General features: G+C 40.0%; 2 protein-coding genes across 4 annotated transcripts in view; one reads left to right on the forward strand and one right to left on the reverse strand.

The window, feature by feature from the left end:
- Positions 1-2,303, forward strand: part of LOC135109916 (glycine dehydrogenase (decarboxylating), mitochondrial-like) — a 19,391-nt gene extending 17,088 nt beyond the window's left edge. For both annotated transcript variants that reach the window (XM_064021807.1, XM_064021808.1), the window contains 2 exons: positions 539-684; positions 929-2,303. In XM_064021807.1, coding sequence (XP_063877877.1) covers positions 539-684; positions 929-1,054 — 272 coding nt within the window. In that variant the 3' untranslated portion in view covers positions 1,055-2,303. The remainder of the gene's footprint in view (positions 1-538; positions 685-928) is intronic.
- Positions 1,499-19,502, reverse strand: LOC135109919 (purine nucleoside phosphorylase-like). Of its 2 annotated transcripts, XM_064021815.1 has the most exons (9): positions 19,272-19,502; positions 16,221-16,271; positions 9,622-9,702; positions 8,837-8,931; positions 8,314-8,492; positions 7,096-7,227; positions 5,912-6,166; positions 5,191-5,295; positions 1,499-4,328 (listed from the first exon to the last, which is right to left on the reverse strand). In XM_064021815.1, exons 1-9 carry the CDS (start codon positions 19,379-19,381, stop codon positions 4,179-4,181), a joined length of 1,158 nt encoding a protein of 385 aa, XP_063877885.1. In that variant the 5' UTR covers positions 19,382-19,502; the 3' UTR covers positions 1,499-4,178. The 2 variants fall into 2 exon arrangements, with proteins under 2 accessions (XP_063877885.1, XP_063877884.1); XM_064021814.1 differs by lacking the exon at positions 16,221-16,271 and having other exon boundaries at positions 19,272-19,471.
- Positions 19,503-19,873: the final 371 nt, after the last annotated feature.

The raw sequence follows: 19,873 nt of genomic DNA on the forward strand, positions 1-19,873 counted from the left end.
TAAAAGCCTTATCACAGCTAATCTGTTAGGAATGACCTCTGGATATTGACAGATTCATTTGTTCATTTTCTTACTCTGCTATTTATTATGTACTAGTTTAGTGAAGTTTATGGGCCATTGTGGTAAAGTGGTACTGTGCTTGCTTACAGACCAAAGTGTACTCAGATCCATGGGTCCAAATCCTGGCCACAGTCTGAGGTTGGGGAGGGCATCCCTTTAATCATCTATTGTTCTTCTCATCCTGTTAATTCTCTTAACACATATCTGATCTGTTCATGTTCTTGTCATGTATATTTTTTGTATGTGTTCTTTTCTCCTTTTACCATTAATTCAACACCCCTCTGATCTGCTTCTCTGTCCTCATCATCCTGATCTGTTATGTTCTTTTCATACATGTTCTCTGTATGTTCTTTTCTCCCTGTACCATTCTTTTAACATCCCTCTGGTCTCCTCTTTGCTCTCACCCTGATCTGCTCACATTCTTGTCACCGAGCCCGTTCACCCAGCACACTTTCTCACTTGCTCCTCTTGGCTTCAGTGATTCGTCAAGAGATCCGTGACTTGGAGGAAGGTCGCAGTGACCCCAAGTGCAACCCACTCAACATGTCACCCCACCCACTGGTCACTGTCGCCAGCTCCACCTGGGACCGACCCTACACCCGGGAACAGGCCGCCTTCCCTGCTGTAAGTAGACCTACCTGACACACACATACACACACACACACACACTATCCTGCACCACCACACCCTGACACCCTGACATTCCCTTCCCTCATTTATCTTTACTGAAGTGCTGTGTGGTGTGACTTAGGCGATCATGTCCCTCCACCTTCCTCAGTTTTCAGTCATGTGGATGAAGTCTGAAGGTCTACATGTCTGGCTGTTGCTCTCTGTGATCTTGTCTATTAACTTGTGTCTTTGTCTTCAGGCTTTCATCCGGCCCGAGTCCAAGTGGTGGCCGACAGTAGGAAGGATTGACGACATCTATGGCGACCGCAACCTCGTGTGCACGTGTCCCCCCATGGAGGCTTACACTTCCCCCTACGACCAGTGATGAGAGAAGAGCCACATGTCAGGTCACACATCTGGGCTCCTAACACATGTCCATCTTTCTTCCTTCCCTCGTTTCTCAGCACCTTCATTTCTTCCTTCCTGCTGTTCCCTTGTATCTTCCTCCAGTCCTCTTCTTTTTCCCTTTCTAAGTAATGTTATATCAATCTTCTTTCATTTCCCAGTACTCATGTTTCCTATCTTCCTTCACTCTTAGTATCCTCTTCTCTTCCTTCATTCCTCTTCTAAAATCTTCTCTACCTCCTTTTCTTCCTATTCAAGTAATGCTATGTTTTATCTTCCTTCATTTCCCAGTACCACCTCTTTCTACCTTCCTTTATTTCCAGTCCTTGTCTAGAACCCCCATCCATTTTCCTTCCTCTCCTATTATTCCTTCCATCTTATTCCTTCCTTTCTACTCCTAGCACCTTCTTCCTTCTTTTTTTCATGTGTGTGTGTGTGTGTGTGTGTGTGTGTATGAATGTGTGTGTATGAATGTGTGTGTGTGTGTGTGTGTGTGTGTGTGTGTGTAGGCACTTGGTATATACTGCACTATGGTCTAAAATGTATACATCATCTTGATTATACATATATAAAACTATAAGAAATATACACAGTATATGTAGGATCTAAAGCTTAAAAGACTATCAGAGAGAGAGAGAGAGAGAGAGAGAGAGAGAGAGAGAGAGAGAGAGAGAGAGAGAGAGAGAGAGAGAGAGAGAGAGAATGCATATCACTGTTTATATATTATGCAATCTAATGTTGACTAATATAATTCACATTTATTCTGATCAGTACTCAAGACTCAGACACTCATAGTCAGTAAGGTACAATCATTACTTCCAGCACTGAGGAGCACTTGGCAGGTTCTCTTCACAAACCTTGGCATCAGTGAGTGTGGGATGCATCCTCAAATGTTTCAGCATCTTACCTTGCCCATTTGTAATAGGCTCAAAGGTGTTTTCATGATTCTAATGATAGTTTAACAAGAACTGTGCTTAGGGGAGAGAAGGACATCAATGAAATCAGACTAATCATTTCTGTGGCTTCTGTAAGGAGTGCTAAAGAGAGGACATTGTTTTAAGGATCCAAGCTTGTGATCAACATTATTCAATCAAATGCTGTTATTTTTCAAAGTCAATGCACTGAGCTGGTTTTGTGTATGTACTTAATGTTCTTGGTGATGTTATCCTTTTATTTTTCCTTTTATTTGAGCTGCACAATACATGATAAATAAAGGACACAGAAGATTGTCAGGTAGTATCATGCATCCTTCAGCCGTGATCTCTTCATCATTATAAACAAGAGTGGTGTTGGATTTACTAACAATAAATGAAGTAAATTAGTGTATGACCTTAATAAATAGAATGGTGGCCTTAAGGTAGTTACATGATTGCTTAACCTAATGAGATAAGCTTTGAATTACCCATAACTTCTCCTTTTCATTGACTCTCTTCTTTCATCTAATGGTCATCATATTAAAGTGATCTGCAAATGAGGATCCTGTCAATCTATTTATCTTTCTCTGACACCTTGCTTCATTTTATTATCCATATTCCTTTTCAATGAGACCTTTTTTTTTCATCTATAAAAAAGCTCTGCAGAAGACAATATGTCACTCTCTCTTCTCTCTCTTTGACACCCTGCTTCAGAGTGTCCCCAAAAGGAGGATGCCACAGAAGAGCCTCCACCTGTCCCTGTCCATCACTCCCTTGCTGCCAGTGACATTGCTCTCTACAGACTGATGGAACAATTCCCAGCAAACAAACTAATTTCCGCTTCAATAAAACAAGTACTAGGACCATCAGGCATATGTACAAGAAAATGCTAATAAAAAATCTTCATTATTTTGAACATACAGATTGCTTGGTGCAACAGTGAATACCTTATCAGTAACATGAACATCACTGCTGCAGGATGTTAAATAACAGAGCTTAACATTAGTGAACAAACCATTCATTCATTCATTCGTTCATATTTTGGTCCCTTTTGGATGGAACAATTATACATCAATAATCAAGAAACTACACATCACTAACTGAATAATCTGTACCAAACATCAGGTGGCAAATTTACTGGCAAAATGCACAATCTTGCTGAGAGTAGGTGGCATGTATTTCAACTATTAATTAAGTGAGGAACTGGTAAGGAAGGCCACAAATTAATCATTCAGCCCACAGCCAGGTACACATCTTGTCAAACTTTCCATTGAAGCTAAGGTAGGGAAGACTATATTACGATTTAACCTACAGTCTTTTCAAGTGTTATCCAAAGGTGGAAATCAACAGAAGGAGAGGGAACATGATCTGACCTAATACTTCATCATCCACTTAAGAACATATCACAATTTAATCTACAGTCTTTTCAAGTGTTAGCCAAAGATAGGAGAAGTGGATGGGAGCAAAGGAGACAGAAGCTGACCTAGTACGACATCATCATCATACAGTCAAGACATCTGGTGAATCTACACAACTGACCATCAGCATCATAGTGACAATACTAATGAAAATATAATACTCTAATAGGTTGTTTATAGGTAGATTATAACATGACAACAAATATTATTAATACTACTATATGCCAACTACTTTCCTGAATATAAAATATTTATAAAGTACTGAATGAATGGTAGCTTATTAGATCATAAAATAACTACTACTACTACTACTAGTACTACTACTACTACTACTACTATTCTACAGCACTTATCAGATGGAGAAAATTCAATTGAAAATTACAATACAGCCATCAGTACAAATTTACAAAGATTCTGTTACAAAAGATCACCAAACAACTGTTGTGTTTCTACCTCAGTGTTCCACGTGCCACTAATAGGTGTGTAAAAACCTATTAATATAATACTTATACCATGATTTCCCTTACCAGAGAGAGAGAGAGAGAGAGAGATAATGACAGACAAGAGGTAGACAGAGAGACAGAGACAGAGACAGAAGAGATACAGAGCATTGCATGAAAGAATATTTAAGATTCAATGCTCTTTAATGCTGTCAGTGTTCTTCTAGATCTGTAACAGAGAGAGAGAAAAGAGAATAAAAGAAATTGATAACCTCCTCCTCCTCCCCCTCCTCAAACTAAACCATAAGGAAGAGCCTGGAGGTCTTGCCTATTTAAACACTAGCAGCAGCAGCATCAGTCTTAGTGGCATCAGAGGCAGAGGCAGCAGTGGCTTCATTATGCCCCTCCTCTGCCATCACCTCAATGACTCGACGGGCAAGGTTCTGCAGGTCCTTCTTCCTCCTGTTGGCAGCTTCAATGACCTGGGAAGGGAGAGGGTGTGGTATGAATTTCAGTGTCTTTTTACAGGCTTCAGTGATATGGGAAGGGAGGGGGTGTGGTGTTAATTACAGTGTCTTTTTACAGGTTTCATTGATCTGGGAAGGGAGGGGGTGTGGTGTGAATCTGAGTGTCTTTCCAAAGGCTTCAATGATCTGAGAAGAAAGGGAGGGAAGGAGGGATGGAGGGATACTGGGTGATTTGAATGTCTTTTAACAGGCAGCTTCATTAATCTGGGAAGAGAGAGTGACAAATCTTTCCACAGGCTTCAATGATCTGGGAAGGAGGGAAAAATGCACTGATATAAAGGTATTTCATATCCAAGATTCTATTAAGATGACAACCTAAGAAGAGAAAGTTGTTTTCTAATGCAGTGGTCTAATTTAGGGGGAACACTGCAAAAAGAATTAATGTGCCTCATTTTGTGATGTAAGGTGCTTTCACGTCACACAATCTATACATATGGCAGCATGTGAGGACAAAAGATTGAATTTAATGTAATGACAATTTAAAAGCAAAATTAATCAGAGAGGGAAAATGTGCATTGTTTTGTGATGCAAGATGGTGTTTGTGTTGCACAGTCTATGAAGATGACAACCTTGGAAAAGACAGGTAATGTTTAATGCAAGGCTCCTTCCTCATCTTACAGAATTTGCAAACCAGAATAGGGAAAGATAAGATAGATAATATGCAACTTCAATTCTTTCTTGTCAAGTTTATCAGATCACTGTCAATCTCTTGTGTTCTTATGTTTTACAAATTTTTCACACACACACACACACACACACACACACACACACACACACACACACACACACACACACACACACACACACACACACACACCTCTTCATGGTTGGCCTTTGCTTCAGTGTCATACTCAATAATACACTTGTTGGTGATGAGGGAGAAGGCAAACACTCTGATGCCACAGTGTCGTGCCACCACCACCTGGAAGGATAACAGTTGAATATACCATGTACGTCTTACACAGGGACTGCCACGTGTCTATCTACTGACTTGAGGCTTCTTTTATTTTATCTATTAATCTATGTATCTATTCTATTTATCTTTTTTTATTTTGTGTAAGATGAAAAGGCCCAGTGAAGGCAACAGTCCCCAAAGACTAGAGACAAAAAGATTATCCAAAAATAAAAGACAGTTTTATGCAGGCACCTAATTTTATTCCACACCACAAGACCATATCACTTTTAACACTCATACATTCACACACACAGCTGCAGGAATGGAGGAGAAAAGATTTACAGATAACCTAATCCTTTAAGCACCAAACTCGCATCTGACATAGCACCCACTCTCACAGTTCTCCAGACACTCACGTATTCACTCACACAGTCCTCAAAACACTGACATATCCACACACTTACAGCTGTAGGAGTGGGAGGAAAAGGAGTTGATAATCTAATCTTTTAAACTTACATGAGGCACAGTACTCACTCCCACACCCCTCCAAACACTCACACATCCACATACACACTATACAGGAGGTGTAAGGAGAAAAGACTCACAATACCTGATAATCTAATCCTTTGTGCACCATGCTTACCTCAGGCACTGTGCTCATCCCCACAGCATCCACCCCAAGGATCCTCAGTAGATTCAGCTCTGCCACAGTCTCATACGTTGGCCCTCCCAGCATCACGTAGACGCCCTCTTTCACCACATCTGCCAGCCCCATGTCCAGGGCGATCTCCCCAGCGCGACGCCTCAGGGTGCGGTCATAGGCATTGTTCATGGCAGGGAAGCGGGGCCCAAAGCGTTCATCATTTTTGCCACGAAGAGGGGAGTCACCAGCAAATCCCTGAAGATTTAGGAAGCTGTGACTAACTGTTGATAGGATAGCTTGTGCGTATGAAACCCTAAGTGAATGACAGGGGCAGACCATTCATCATTCTTACTGTGTAGAGGGGAGTTGCCAGCAAATCCATGAAAGGTGGAGTCTAGCTGTTGATGAAAATGAACTTGCATACTAATTGAGAGGTCCAAAATACTCATCATTCTTGCTGCATAGAGGAGAGTGTTCATGAAACAATTTGTGACAGAAAGGTTTACTAGATATTCAATGACACCTTTTGCTGTGATTGTTCTTTCAAAATTACTATCTAAACTTATACTGGACTATAATAATAAGCTGGGAAGATGCTGCAGCAGTCAAGGGGTTAAAACACCTTCCTGCCATGATGACCAAAAGTGGAAGAGAAATTCTGCTTGGGGAGACCTCTGCATCACTAGTGTATAATCTTATCATACTCCCCACTACATACCAACAAATGCTTCTTTATAAAGTATTCCATATTTTTTATCCTCTGCAATCTGTGTGTGTGTGTGTGTGTGTATGTGTCACCACAGTATAAAGGCACATTTAATCTTATCAGTCTTTACAGAGTGAAGAATGAATCCTGTAATGATATCAGAACAGAGAAATAAATGAAAGAATCTTTGAGGAAATGCTTTGTCTCTTACAAACACATCTAACTCATGCCTGAGCACCTGACTTGAAATAAAGGAAAGAAGTGACAGAGAAAGAACAAAAGTAGGAGAGACAAAAGACTTAGGAACATTAGACTTGAAAACAAAGAAAAAGCAGCTTCTCAAAAGTTATGAATCATGTAGCATTGTCATGAACTCTCTCTCTCTCTCTCTCTCTCTCTCTCTCTCTCTCTCTCTCTCTCTCTCTCTCTCTCTCTCTCTCTCTCTCTCTCTCTCTCTCTCTCTCTCTCTCTCTCATACCTGCATATTGATATGGTCCTTAATGATCATGATGTCCCCCACTTTGTATGAAGGGTTGAGTCCACCAGCTGCGTTTGTCACCACCAGCTGCTCCACCCCCATGACCTTCATCACACGAACTGGCATTGCACACTGAAAATTTTAGGGCGGTGAAATAAAAGGAGGTGAAGTGAGAGATGTGAGGAGCGTGAAATGAAGAGAAGTGACTGAGGGATGTGACGAGAATGCATCGGTGGGTTATTGGGAGGTTGAGGATGAGGTAAGATAAGGGAGGAGGATGAGGAAGGGAAGCGTGAAATGAAGGTGGAGAAGAGAGAGTTGTGAGAAGGCAGTGAATTGTTAGGTTGTGAAGGAGGAGAAAAGTGACAAAGGACGGGAGGTGAAGAAGTGACAGGAGGATGAGAAGAGTGAAATAAGGGAAAGATGAGGTGGACAGATACACTGGTGGGGCATTGGGAGGAGGAGGAGGAGAACCGTGAAATGAAGGGGGGGTATGAGCAGTAGAAGTGTGAAATGTAGAATGAGGTGCAAAATATAGGAAAAGAATGCATAGTTTTATTTTTAAATAGGAGAAAGAGAAGAGATACTAAAGAAGGATGATATGCAAGAAAATGTAAATGTCCAAGTCTTATTAAATTGACTTCTTGAACATTCTTTTAAGTAACTAGAGTTTTCATAGAGTTTTCATGGGCTTTTCTTGATCTCGGGGATAGTCAGACAGGAGATCCGCATTATCAGTGGAAAAACACACTAACCTAACCTAACTTAACACCTGAATTATAATTATCTCCGTGGTTCTGGAAAATACATACGATTTAAAGAACACGTTTAAATATTTGAATCCCGAGACCTTTTTATAATCTTATTTCTCCTAAGTGTACGTGCATTTATCAAGCTTCATGGTTGCTTTCCTTCATTTACAATAAACTGTTTAAATACTCAAATTTCACGAGGTGACCCAGACTCAAAGGGTCAAAAATAAGATCACTGGAAATTACCTTAACGCACAGATTTCAAAACTATTGATTTATGGGCAATAATAAAAATGTCTTTCTTTTTTATTAATCGTGACCTAGTACACAAAAAAAGGAACCAGCAGTGAAATTAAAGAACTGAATGAGTCTAAACCGAACCTAACGAACTAAAACATACCGAATCGAACCCTCAAGTGGAAACGCTAATGCTATTTCAGTATCACCCATGGCTAAAAAATATTACCTTCCACAGCGGGTAGCCTTCGTATGAATGGAACCTTCCTTGCATACAGAGAACAGGGACGCCGCTGAGGAGACCAATGACCATCCTCCCGGCGTGACCCACCACAGTAGAGACCGGGAAGTTTGGGATTGTCTCATAGGGAAACTCGTCGCTGTCTTGAAGTTGCTCTGCCAAACCTCCTGTAGAGAAGCGAACAGAAAAGTAATGTAGGGGAGTGTTAAGTGAGGTTCTTGAGTTGTAAGCTGGTTTGACTGGGCTTGTTTGGGAAAGAGTATGTTTTGTTGGTATGGCGTGGTGTTGTAGTAGTAGTAGCAGTAGTAGTAGTAGTAGGAGGAGGAGGGAGGTAATGCTTAAATTATTCTAGTGATAGATAAACAAGGATTTTACATCAATCATTGGTAAAAAGACCCATGAGAACACGAAAAAATAATAAGTGCGTCCTCTAAGAATAGCTGATGAGAGATTTTAAGAGTAGCGTGTCTCTAGTACGCACTAGGCAGTGTTACCAGAACAAAAGACTCACCTAAGCCAGAGCCGCAGATCACACCAATCTTGGGCCTGTGTCGGGTCTTGGCCAGCAGATATCGGGCGCTCTCCTCTATCACCTCAAACGAGTACCTATAATGTGCGTACATGTTGAAACTAACGTACACGTGAAAGAACATTAACACTCGTGCTAGGAGAGAGAGAGAGAGAGAGAGAGAGAGAGAGAGAGAGAGAGAGAGAGAGAGAGAGAGAGAGAAAGACGACAGAGCGCACTTCCTTCTTCCACTCCCCTCACAAACACACACACACACACACACACATTGCACAGTAATAGATTTATGGTCAATCACATGAACACATAAACTCACTTAATATGACACAAGTGTTTCTTTTCTGGCATAACGAAAAGAATTCACTGAAATTATTAAATCTAAGATAAGGAAAAAAAAAAATCAATGAAATCATACTCAGAGGCAAAGCATAACGAACTCAGTCAGTCAGTCAGTCACAAAAAACAAAGATAAGCACATCAAAGACACTTCCGATGAACAACTAGTAAAACCTATATAATTCAAATCAAGAACACTGGTGTTCCCTCCCTGGCGAGACGTAAAGAGCTCAAACACTCAAGCCACAAACAGATATGCACACCAAACATATCCCCAATAGTTACTCCCTATCAAAACTTAAACAACTCACTCAAATCAAGAAATGTAAAGAACTCACTCACGGCACGCGAACAGAGATGAGCACACCAAATACATTCCCAGTGGTTACCCTCTTGCAAAACTTAAAATAACTTACTGAAATCAAGATACTTACGGGGTTTCTTCACCAGTCACCGTCAGTTCCAAGCACATGCTGCCTCCTCCAGACGCGAGAGGCCGGAGAACACCACGCTCCCTGCAATACATGATACAGCATCAGACTATCTATCCATCACGGAGCTTCACTTCCTCAACCTGAAGCTTCGTTGTTAAGGCCGTAGCCAAATCAAAGGTTCGTATATGAGATGGAAGGGTTCAAGGGTTCAATTATAAATTCAGATTCGCGTTTAGAAGTGAAAGTCGATACGGGTTTGAGGGGTTTGTGATTCTAGTATCAATAAGGAATAAAACACACGAATACGTCTAGTAGTAGTAGTAGTAGTAGTAGCAGCAAACCCACCATCACATCAAATCAAGACCTTAATAACTCATAACTCACACCCATCAAAACCAACCAACCCACCATCAACTACCCAATTGAGAGCTAATCACACAACACACGCAGTAAACACAGCCCATTAATCGACACACACACACGCGCGAGCCAGTAGAAACACTCACATTAAAAGAACACACGCAAAATAATGCCAATAATTCCAAAATTGTAATAGTAAACATCTCAAAATCTGCCCCAAAATTGTAATAGTAAACATCTCAAAATCTGCCAGTCATTCCAAAATTGTAATGATAAACATATCCAAATATAAAGACGTTAACTCTGGTGATAAATTTGCAGCGCGGTGTGAGCAAGACGAGTCATAAAGTCGAAGCGTTACAGGAAGGTTCATTGCTCTCCTTAACCTCCCTAGCATTCTCTCTAGTGTAATCGAAGAGTATCTGAGAAAGGTGCAATGTTCTCTAGAGCAAGAAAAATACAATAAAAACAAAACCGAGAAGAAAAGGAGGATTTTATGAGATGATGATGATGATGATGATGATGATGATGATAACAACAGGAAAATAAATAAAGAAAAGAAACAAAACAAAACAAAACAAAACAAAATTAAGACTTTCATCATGACATTCCTAAGTTTAAACCAGGAAAGGCCAGTCACCTCTTCCTCCTCCTCTTCCTCCTCCTCCTCCTACCTCCTCCTCCTTCCTCTTCCTCCCGTTCTGCTCCTCCTCCCCCCTGTTATGAATATTTACTTGACAATTGGAACAAAATTTATAAACTTTTATGAGAGAGAGAGAGAGAGAGAGAGAGAGAGAGAGAGAGAGAGAGAGAGAGAGAGAGAGAGAGAGAGAGAGAGAGAGAGAGAGAGAGAGAATTTGTCTTCGTGATGGGTGTCACATTCCTACTCTGGATTTCCCGTCTCTCTCTCTCTCTCTCTCTCTCTCTCTCTCTCTCTCTCTCTCTCTCTCTCTCTCTCTCTCTCTCTCTCTCTGAACAAAACATTTTCTACAAGTCATGTACCCGCGTGCACACTTAACTACCATAAAGTATATAATTACTGTAATACTATCACACTAGCACGATCCCTTCATCAACATACATAATTATAAACACGCATTACTCCCACATATACACTAATCTATCATTGCAGTGCGCTAATATCACGTATTTCCCCATACACACACTCAAACATACACACGTGGTTGCCATATAACACTATTCTCTCACCATATGGCGTTACATCATCTACGTCAGACCAGATAACCCCTGCGGCAATAACACGAGAGGCCCTGAGACAACGGACCAAGGGACGCTCCCACCCGCCAGCCAATCAGCGGGTAGAACTCTCAGAATGTCGCAACCCCATTGGTCTAGACGTGGGCGTGTGCAAGGCTTGGGCACCTACTTAAGATACCCCGCTAACCTTGGGATGCATAAAAGACGTGGTTTTTATGCTATTTTCAGCTTGCATGCCCAGTCTTATGCTGTCAGACTCAACTGAATAAGCCTTTGAAGCAACGACGTAGGCAATGAAGCAAACGAGGCGGTATGGAGAGGCAAAACTACACTAATAAAAAGTTCGCTCGACAGTCTGCAGTGTTACCAGATATCCACAGCTACGTGAACCCTTCCAGTCTTCACATTATGTACTCTCTCTCTCTCTCTCTCTCTCTCTCTCTCTCTCTCTCTCTCTCTCTCTCTCTCTCCTTAACAGCATCATTAGAAAACTGCGCAGTATAGTTGGAGTACGAAAAATACAAGATAACTGATGCGTAAGGCAGAAAATCATTAATACAGCGACTTGCGGTTTACTATTTCAAAAACTCAAACACTCTCTAACAGATAATCGATCTTAACACGCCTCTTCACTCTCTTAAGTTACGCGGCTTTTCTGAATCATATCAATACTCAGATTACTAAATTCCGCCGCGCAAGCACATAGTAGATAAAGGAATCCATTTAGGTCTGCTGTTCATGATAAGGGTAGACAGTGTTCGCGGGACCCGTATTCAGAAACGCTATGTTCTCTCACTACGACTATTTTCAAAGGCCATCGAAATGATAAGCCAGGTTCTCAAGGGCGTTTATCCTTTTAATAATATAGAAATCTTGATAATCTGTTACTAGAACAATAAAAAAAAACACACACTTTAGAAAGCCCTGTCACTTGAACTAATGAATCCTTTTGAAACCAGTGGAAGTGCAGCGCAGAAGTGTTTCAGATTATTATGACTGTAAGAGGCGACCAGTGCGTGAGCTGAGGTCAGTTTTGCTTGGCTACAGAACTGTTGTGTCCCAAATCGTTTAGTTAATGGGTAATGCAGAACCGCTTCTACGTTGGAAATATGAAGATTCTTAGGATTCTTTTGGTTAAGTGCGGTCTCTCTCTCTCTCTCTCTCTCTCTCTCTCTCTCTCTCTCTCTCTCTCTCTCTCTCTCTCTCTCTCTCTCTCTCTCTCTCTCTCTCTCTCTCATGTGCGTGTGTTAATCTAGTAAGCAAATAGGACCCTATCCTACTGCAGCACTGACACACACACACACACACACACACACACACACACTCACACTGGCTGCATGTGACAGAAAATGAGGAGCAATTTATGAGAATTAAGTCTCGCATAAAGAACAAGAATAATTAGGTTCCCTAGAAAATGTTTCCAAAATAAAATAAGCAAATAAACATGATTGATGCCATACCCGTGCATTTGTGAATACAGTGAATCGAAAATATACATAAATAAAAGAGAATAAGAGCGAATGAATAAATAATCTTATCTTCACTGATAAAGAAGAGCGAATGAATAAATAATCTTATCTTCACTGATAAAGAATAATATTTGAGTTGCAGTAATCTACCTAGTGAACAGCGCTGACAAATATGTGTATGGTTCAAAGCAAATTTTCCTCTCTCTCTCTCTCTCTCTCTCTCTCTCTCTCTCTCTCTCTCTCTCTCTCTCTGTGTGTATGATTGTGCATGTGTGTGCTTTTTGCTCTTTTTATTTATTTATTTTTTTGTATTGTCAGTATTTGTATAAAACTATCTATATGTCAATCTATCTATCCGTGTGTCTTTATTTACTAAACAAACACAACTCTCTCTTACATAATCACACTCCTCACCCCCCTTCATCTCTGTCTCTCTCTCAAACAGACATGCATCCACCCAGCCAGCCAGCCAGCCAGCCAGCCACAACAGGACATGGCAACACTGCAAACCGTCGGCGCCTGTTACTTGCATGACCTTCACCTGCGATGGGGCCTCACCCGCACCCCGAACCCCATTAGATGAGGTAACTGGTGGCGTGTTTCCGCATTCATCTCAACCTTAAACCGTCACTTTCCTAGTCAAACTGTGTATGTGGTATTGGTAGTAGTAGTAGTAGTAGTAGTAGTAGTATTGTCACAAATACAAGCTTAAAACATTCTCTTTCTATTTTATTCCCTCTTTCATCATGTCTGCTACAAAACGTTTCTTTTCCTAAAATAACAATTTCGTCAACCTCCACGCTCTCTCTCTCTCTCTCTCTCTCTCTCTCTCTCTCTCTCTCTCTCTCTCTCTCTCTCTCTCCGCATACCACACCACTCCACACGCATTCGCACAGGATAGGAGGAGGGCGGCTCAAGGTTGGCGGTATTGCCGATAGTGATCCATCCCGAGGCTAACCACCCCAGCTCTTGGATCCTGTACCAGCCACATCGCTAGCTACACCCGTCCAGAGAGAGAGAGACCCCATCCCTACCCTCACTATAGTCAAACCCCGTATTATGCTCGGTCTCTCAGCCACACCACTAATCGCACCACTCCAGGGTAAACGGCCCACTTCCCCTCCTCTGTGGCCTTTTAAACAGTAGTGGTGAGAGAGCATGGCGTTTAAGAATAAATACGGGTCAGTTTAACAGCGTTACAGACCTCTAGTTCTTAAATCAGGCTACTAAAACGTCCACCATTACTTTCTACACTTCCAGCTCTCAGTATCTTGCAACTAATACCACTCAGGGATTTCCATCTCCTAGAATCACCCTCCCAACACATCCAGCTGTCACTTTCACACTACCAGCATCACTCACACACCAGTGCAACAAACATCAGTACTTTCTAGACTTCCAGTTCGTAGACACACCACTCAGGGCCTTCCAACTCTTAATTAAACCCTTTGACTGTTACGGTACATGTCTCCTTAATTACTAATCACTCAGAGGCACCTTTACTTGTTCTACAGCTACCTCTAATCTTTAAACTGGGTAGATATCGCAAAATCTATCCTTTTTCATTCCCCTTCTTTCTTGTGGATGCTTATAAAGATTCTATGCATTACTTCTGGAGCTGTTAGTTGTCTTGTATCGCAGAGAAAGGCTTAATTTCACCCTGGCAGCTTATCAGTTTTTACACTACCAGCATCACAAGGCTTCAAACCCTCGTTACCCCCACTCTTGCATCACTCTTAAACCTCAAGTTCCTATAATTTTGCTCTCACTGCTAACACCTACACATCCTCGTCTCGTATATGATGTATCCTGCGTGGAGTGTATACTACTTCCCCCTGACTCCACTCGTTCAAGGCTCGCGCTCCAGGAAATTGGCACCACAGAGGTAACCCATGCGTGAGAGAGAGAGAGAGAGAGAGAGAGAGAGAGAGAGAGAGAGAGAGAGAGAGAGAGAGAGAGAGAGAGAGAGACCGCACGAAACCAAAAGGACCGTAAAAAAAAAACCCTCAACTTCAACTATATAGAACCTTTTGAAAGCAGTGGAGGTGAGCGCAGAAATGTTTCAGAATATGGTACAGAGAAAGAGAGAGATTCAAGGTCATATTTTATCACTACTCCAGCATTATCTCTTTACCTTTCCTTCTCTCACACGAGCAGAACTGAACTGAACGTGGAAACAAACAAGAATAAACTACAAAATAAATAAACAGATAAAAAAAAAGAAAAAAAAAAATGAGGTTGAAGGAAGAAGCAGGAAATAGCTATGCATAAACTAAGACACTTGCGTAGTCTATAATTCATATTATTGCCAATTATTACCCACGTCAGAAGCATCGCAATTACCATACAGCTGTGGAATACCTCAACATTACTTCGAGGCTAAACATACAGCTTGAATCGTGCGCGGAAGTGGCTAAAAGTTTTCTGATACTCCAGGCTGTCAAGTATTCTTAAAAGCTTTGCCAAGGCTTTCGTCAAGACCCACAAAGGATTATTCTGTCTGGTTCATCTGATGTTTTGGTCTATCACTGCTGCAGAATCCTTAAGTACCACTAGAATCATGAAAAACACTCTTGAAAACTTATCTGCTTTTTTTTTTTTTTCTCACTCTTTTTTATTAGTGTCCCAGAATCCTAGTTAAACGATCACTATAATAACGAAAGCACTCCTGAAAACCCTCCACTGATGTTTTTTTTTTTTTTTATCGTTACAAGATAATATTTGTTAGACCACCACTAGAATCACGAAAACACTCATGCAAACTACTCTAGTGTTTTCTCCCATGCAGAATCATTGTTAAACTCAAACTAGGATCACGAAAACATTCTTGAAAACCTCTTTGGAGTTTTTTTTTCTTTTTTTTCTATTATTAGTATCCTTATAATCACGAAAGCACTCTTAAAAGAAAACGAAAGATAGGATTACTAATAAAACGGTTACAAAAACACCAATGCCTGCAACTTGTCCTGATGAATGAATGAATAAATAAATAAATAAGAATAAAAACATGATTATATTAGTCTTAAAATTATAACGGTTCATACAAGCAGCAATTCAGTTAGCCAGTGCGTGTTAGTAGTAGTAGTACTAGTAGTAGCAGTAGTAGTAGTAGTAGTAGTAGTAGTAATACACTTCATGCCCGTATTTTGAAACGTTCTGACCTCTCACCACGACTGTTTTCAAAGGCCACAGAGATGATTAGCCGGGTTCTCAAGAGTGTTTCTCCTGTTAGCAATGTACAAAACTTTTTAATCAGTCATTAGAGCCGTAAAAACACCCTTAAAAACCCGTGTCACCTCAACTATACAGAATCCATGGAAGAAGTGGAAGTCTGGCGCAGAAGTGTTTCAGAATATCGGCTGAAGTCTTGAAGTTAGTAGCGTTATATCAGAACAATAAAGTAGTAGTAGTAGTAGTAGTAGTAGTAGTATATCAGCAGCAGCAACACTTACATCTGGGGGTTATTAGTGACATTAAAACAAAAATATAAAGTAGTAGTAGTAGTAGTAGTAGTAGTAGTAGTAGTAGTAGTAGCGGGGATGCGTACAGTACCTGCCGCTCGAATCCGCTGCCCACTTCATCCTGCAGCCAACAAGGTTCTTCCTTCAGCAGAGAGAGAGAGAGAGAGAGAGAGAGAGAGAGAGAGAGAGAGAGAGAGAGAGAGAGAGAGAGAGACATGAAGGTCAGATACCGGGACAACACAACAAAAATGATAGCCTAGCATCTCTCATCAGCTCTCATCTCTTACATATTATCTCTCTTTTTTAGACCATTTCCCTCTCATCTGATTGTGAAACCGCCTCTCCTCAGCTCAGTCCACATGTCAAGGCTATACTGGGCGAGACTCAAGGCGTTTCTTATTAGCATTTAAGCAGTGTAAGCAAGATAACACTCAGCAGAGGCAATTATATGACTTTCTCTTGGATTTAGCTGAGAAAGGGAAGCTCGTTTTCTTTCTTGCTCTCATTTCTTTCCCATCTGACGGAGAGCGTGGGAAGTAGGTAGGGAGTTCTTTGGTAAGTTAGGTTTAGTAGTGTAAGAGGCAATGTCGTAAGTCACTTGTTAGGTTTATGTTGTGTAAGTGATAGTATGAGTAGTAAGTCATTTGGCAGGTTAGGTTTAGTAATGTACTCGTAAATGACAATACGTCAGTACTTTCGTTATCTGTGTCAGTAGTTAATAATTTCGTAAGATAGGTTAGGTGATGCGTAGCCAAAAAAAATATATAAATAAATAAATAAATAAATAAATAAATAAATAATGGATAAATAAATAAGAAAATAAATAAATAAAAGCGTCATTATTAAATTGAGTCATTTAGTGAATCAATTCCTGGGTAAGTGAATGACAAACCCAGTCATTTCTACAAAATTCAGTATTAATTTCGTTAGTTAATCTTAATGATAAGGAATAACACCATCTATCAAGTCATTTCTTCAGGCACGACAAAATTAACTATATTCAAATAAACCGCCATTCATTATATAAATAAAATAGTCAAATAAATCAATAAATAAAATAAAATCATTCACGTTAATTATCATGTATTACATCCTCTCTTCCTTTCTGTTCTGTTATCATTCATCAACCTTATCAATACAGTTTATTTCCATAATTCATCATAACTCTTTATCATGTTCAACACAGTTCATCATAATTAATCAACAGATTTTCATCATCATAATTCGTCATCATCACCATAATTAATCAATAAAAATTTCCATTTTCATTACAATTCACAACGTCATCTTTCTTTCCTCCTATTCAGTCATCAAAAGACGCATTGCCCATAAAGTAAACCTACATTGATAAATCATTCTTCATCTTCACTATAATTCACAACGCAGTCTTATGTCCTTTCCGTCATTCTACTGCGCATTCTACATTTCATCACCGCAACACAATCTTTCTTCCCTCCTTTCGTAATGAAGAGAAGTCATTCTACGCACCACCCTCAAATATTTTATTTTATTTTTTTTCCTGGTGTGTGATGCAAGGGAGGTGTGGCTTAGGGCACAGAAGAGCTTGTGACCCTTTAGTAAGACGGTCTGAGAGGACCTCGCTAATTATGAATGAGGGTCTTGTGGAGTTGCATCACGTACCATCTAGATTCATGAGCGTGTCGTGTCATTTTACGTATGCCTGTCTGAAATGTACTGCGTCTTTTCGTCTTTTCGTGATTTTTGTGTGTATTTACGTGTTAACCTGTTTGTTTTGACAGGATTGAGTCAAATGTCCGTTAGAACCTCTTAAAAATACAAAATTCTTGTTAAACTATCACCAAAACCATGAATCCACCTCTGAAACCCTCAATAACTTCCATATGGCCCTGTTAAACATGTAGAATCCTCGCTAAACTACCACTGGAATCATGAACACCCCTGAAAAGCTCAATAACTCCCACTAGACCCTGTTAAAGATGCAGAATCTTTATTAAAATATCACTAGAACCATGAAAACACCCTTGAAAACCCCTAACAAAGTCCAGTAGAGGCTGTTAGAGATAGAAATCCTGAAATGTTTTATAATACAGTCCGAATAACGAGAGAAATGAGTGTAAAGTAAGCGAAGAAATTAATGAAGGCTGAAAGAGGCTGCGTGTCACTAGTCGGCTTGTCATTCATATAATTAATTCCCGTGTGTATTCATTGCCGCAACCATGAGTTGTGTGTACAAGAGTATCGCGTACTGACACACTCAGTATTGCGCAGGTCATAATTATATAGCTGATGTACACCTTTGCTCTTTGTTTAATTAAAGCTGAAGCGATTTTTATTTTTATTTTTTTTTTTGCCGTTAAGATAGGAAAACTCTGTGATATAATTGATAGAAATAATAATACAATCAACACTGCATCTCATACGTAGAATATACATATACACACACGTGCACTATGTCACATTCTTAGTCTGTATTTACAACTAATTGCGTTACTTAAATATAAGCTAATAACGCAATCAGCTCTGCACAAATCATACTTCACATAAACTCGTGTACTATGTATTAAAATAAAATGTCAAATAGTAAACTCTCTTCGTAAAATAAATGAATGAATAAAAAAAAAAAAAAACTACCTTTACTTAACAATATTTGAAGTCAGTCGTGTGAAATACTTACATTCTGATCTAAATAAGTTCTATGCCCACTACATACTAAAATAAACAATACTATACACGCGATAAATGAGAAATGACGCCTGTGCAGTAAAATACGACCAAAAATGCAAGAAATACTCCAAAAAACATCAAAACCTAAAAATTTTACCTGACATCATCACTAACCATATTACATCATTGAAAACCATGAATATATACACGAAAAATTGTAAAAACACCTGGAGAGAGAGAGAGAGAGAGAGAGAGAGAGAGAGAGAGAGAGAGAGAGAGAGAGAGAGAGAGAGAGAGAGAGAGAGATTGTATCAAAACTATCAAACGCATTAAGAAAAAAAAAAAAAACTGAATATATACACGAAACATAAATAGACAAAGGGAGAGAGGGAGAGAGAGAGAAAGAGAGAGAGGAGGAGAGTCAAATTCCCTGATAAGAAGATAGGAAAACTTTAAAAAAGCATAAAAGAACTAAAAAAGAAAAAAAAAATCTTACCTGTTCCCATTTTCTCCATCTCTGGTCGCCACTTGGATAACAGCCCCATTCGTGTTGCTCCCGTCCTTATCATGGCCGGGAACTATCAGATTGTTTACCAGCGAGCTCATGGCGAAAGAGAGAGAGGATGCACTAGCTCCAACCTTCTCGTTCTACTGCGGATGAGATACTGAGAGAGTGAGACGAGTGTGTGAGATCCATCCGCCTGAACCCGCAGCCTAGTCCTTTTCCTCTTCAGTGTTGCCAGATACGCAGTCCTCGCTAAGTTGACCGGGGTTGGTTGAGTCCGTGATTGCATAGTAGCATGAGTTTTCTTGTTTTCATTGATTAATTTTAGCCTTTTTGCTGTGTTTGTCTTGTTTCCTTCCGTTGTGTTCAGCTTCATCTTATTTTTTTTTTTTTATCTTTTGTTGAGTTCCTTGGTTTTTCTCCTGCTTCTTGTTGTTTCTTTTTCTACTTTATTTCCCTTCTATTCACATTCTTCATGTTCTTTATCTCATGCCTCTTTTTTTTTTATTATTATTGTGTTCCGCACTGTATAGTATGATTATTCTAGTCTTTCTTGATAGGTTTTTTCTTGTTTGTTGTGTCTTCCTTCCTTC

The sequence above is a fragment of the Scylla paramamosain genome, chromosome 19, assembly GCF_035594125.1.
Source record: "Scylla paramamosain isolate STU-SP2022 chromosome 19, ASM3559412v1, whole genome shotgun sequence".
NCBI lineage: Eukaryota > Metazoa > Arthropoda > Malacostraca > Decapoda > Portunidae > Scylla > Scylla paramamosain.

What these genes read in the sequence shown, in the direction of transcription:
- LOC135109919 (XM_064021815.1), bottom strand. Translation starts at nt 19,381, where the DNA reads ATGAGCTCGCTGGTAAACAATCTGATAGTTCCCGGCCATGATAAGGAC. An exon ending in GTGACTGGTGAAGAAACCCC is followed by an intron (nt 8,932 to 9,621) that starts GTAAGTATCTTG and finishes CGCACATTATAG; the next exon opens with GTACTCGTTTGAGGTGATAG. An exon ending in AGGACCATATCAATATGCAG is followed by an intron (nt 6,167 to 7,095) that starts GTATGAGAGAGA and finishes CTAAATCTTCAG; the next exon opens with GGATTTGCTGGTGACTCCCC.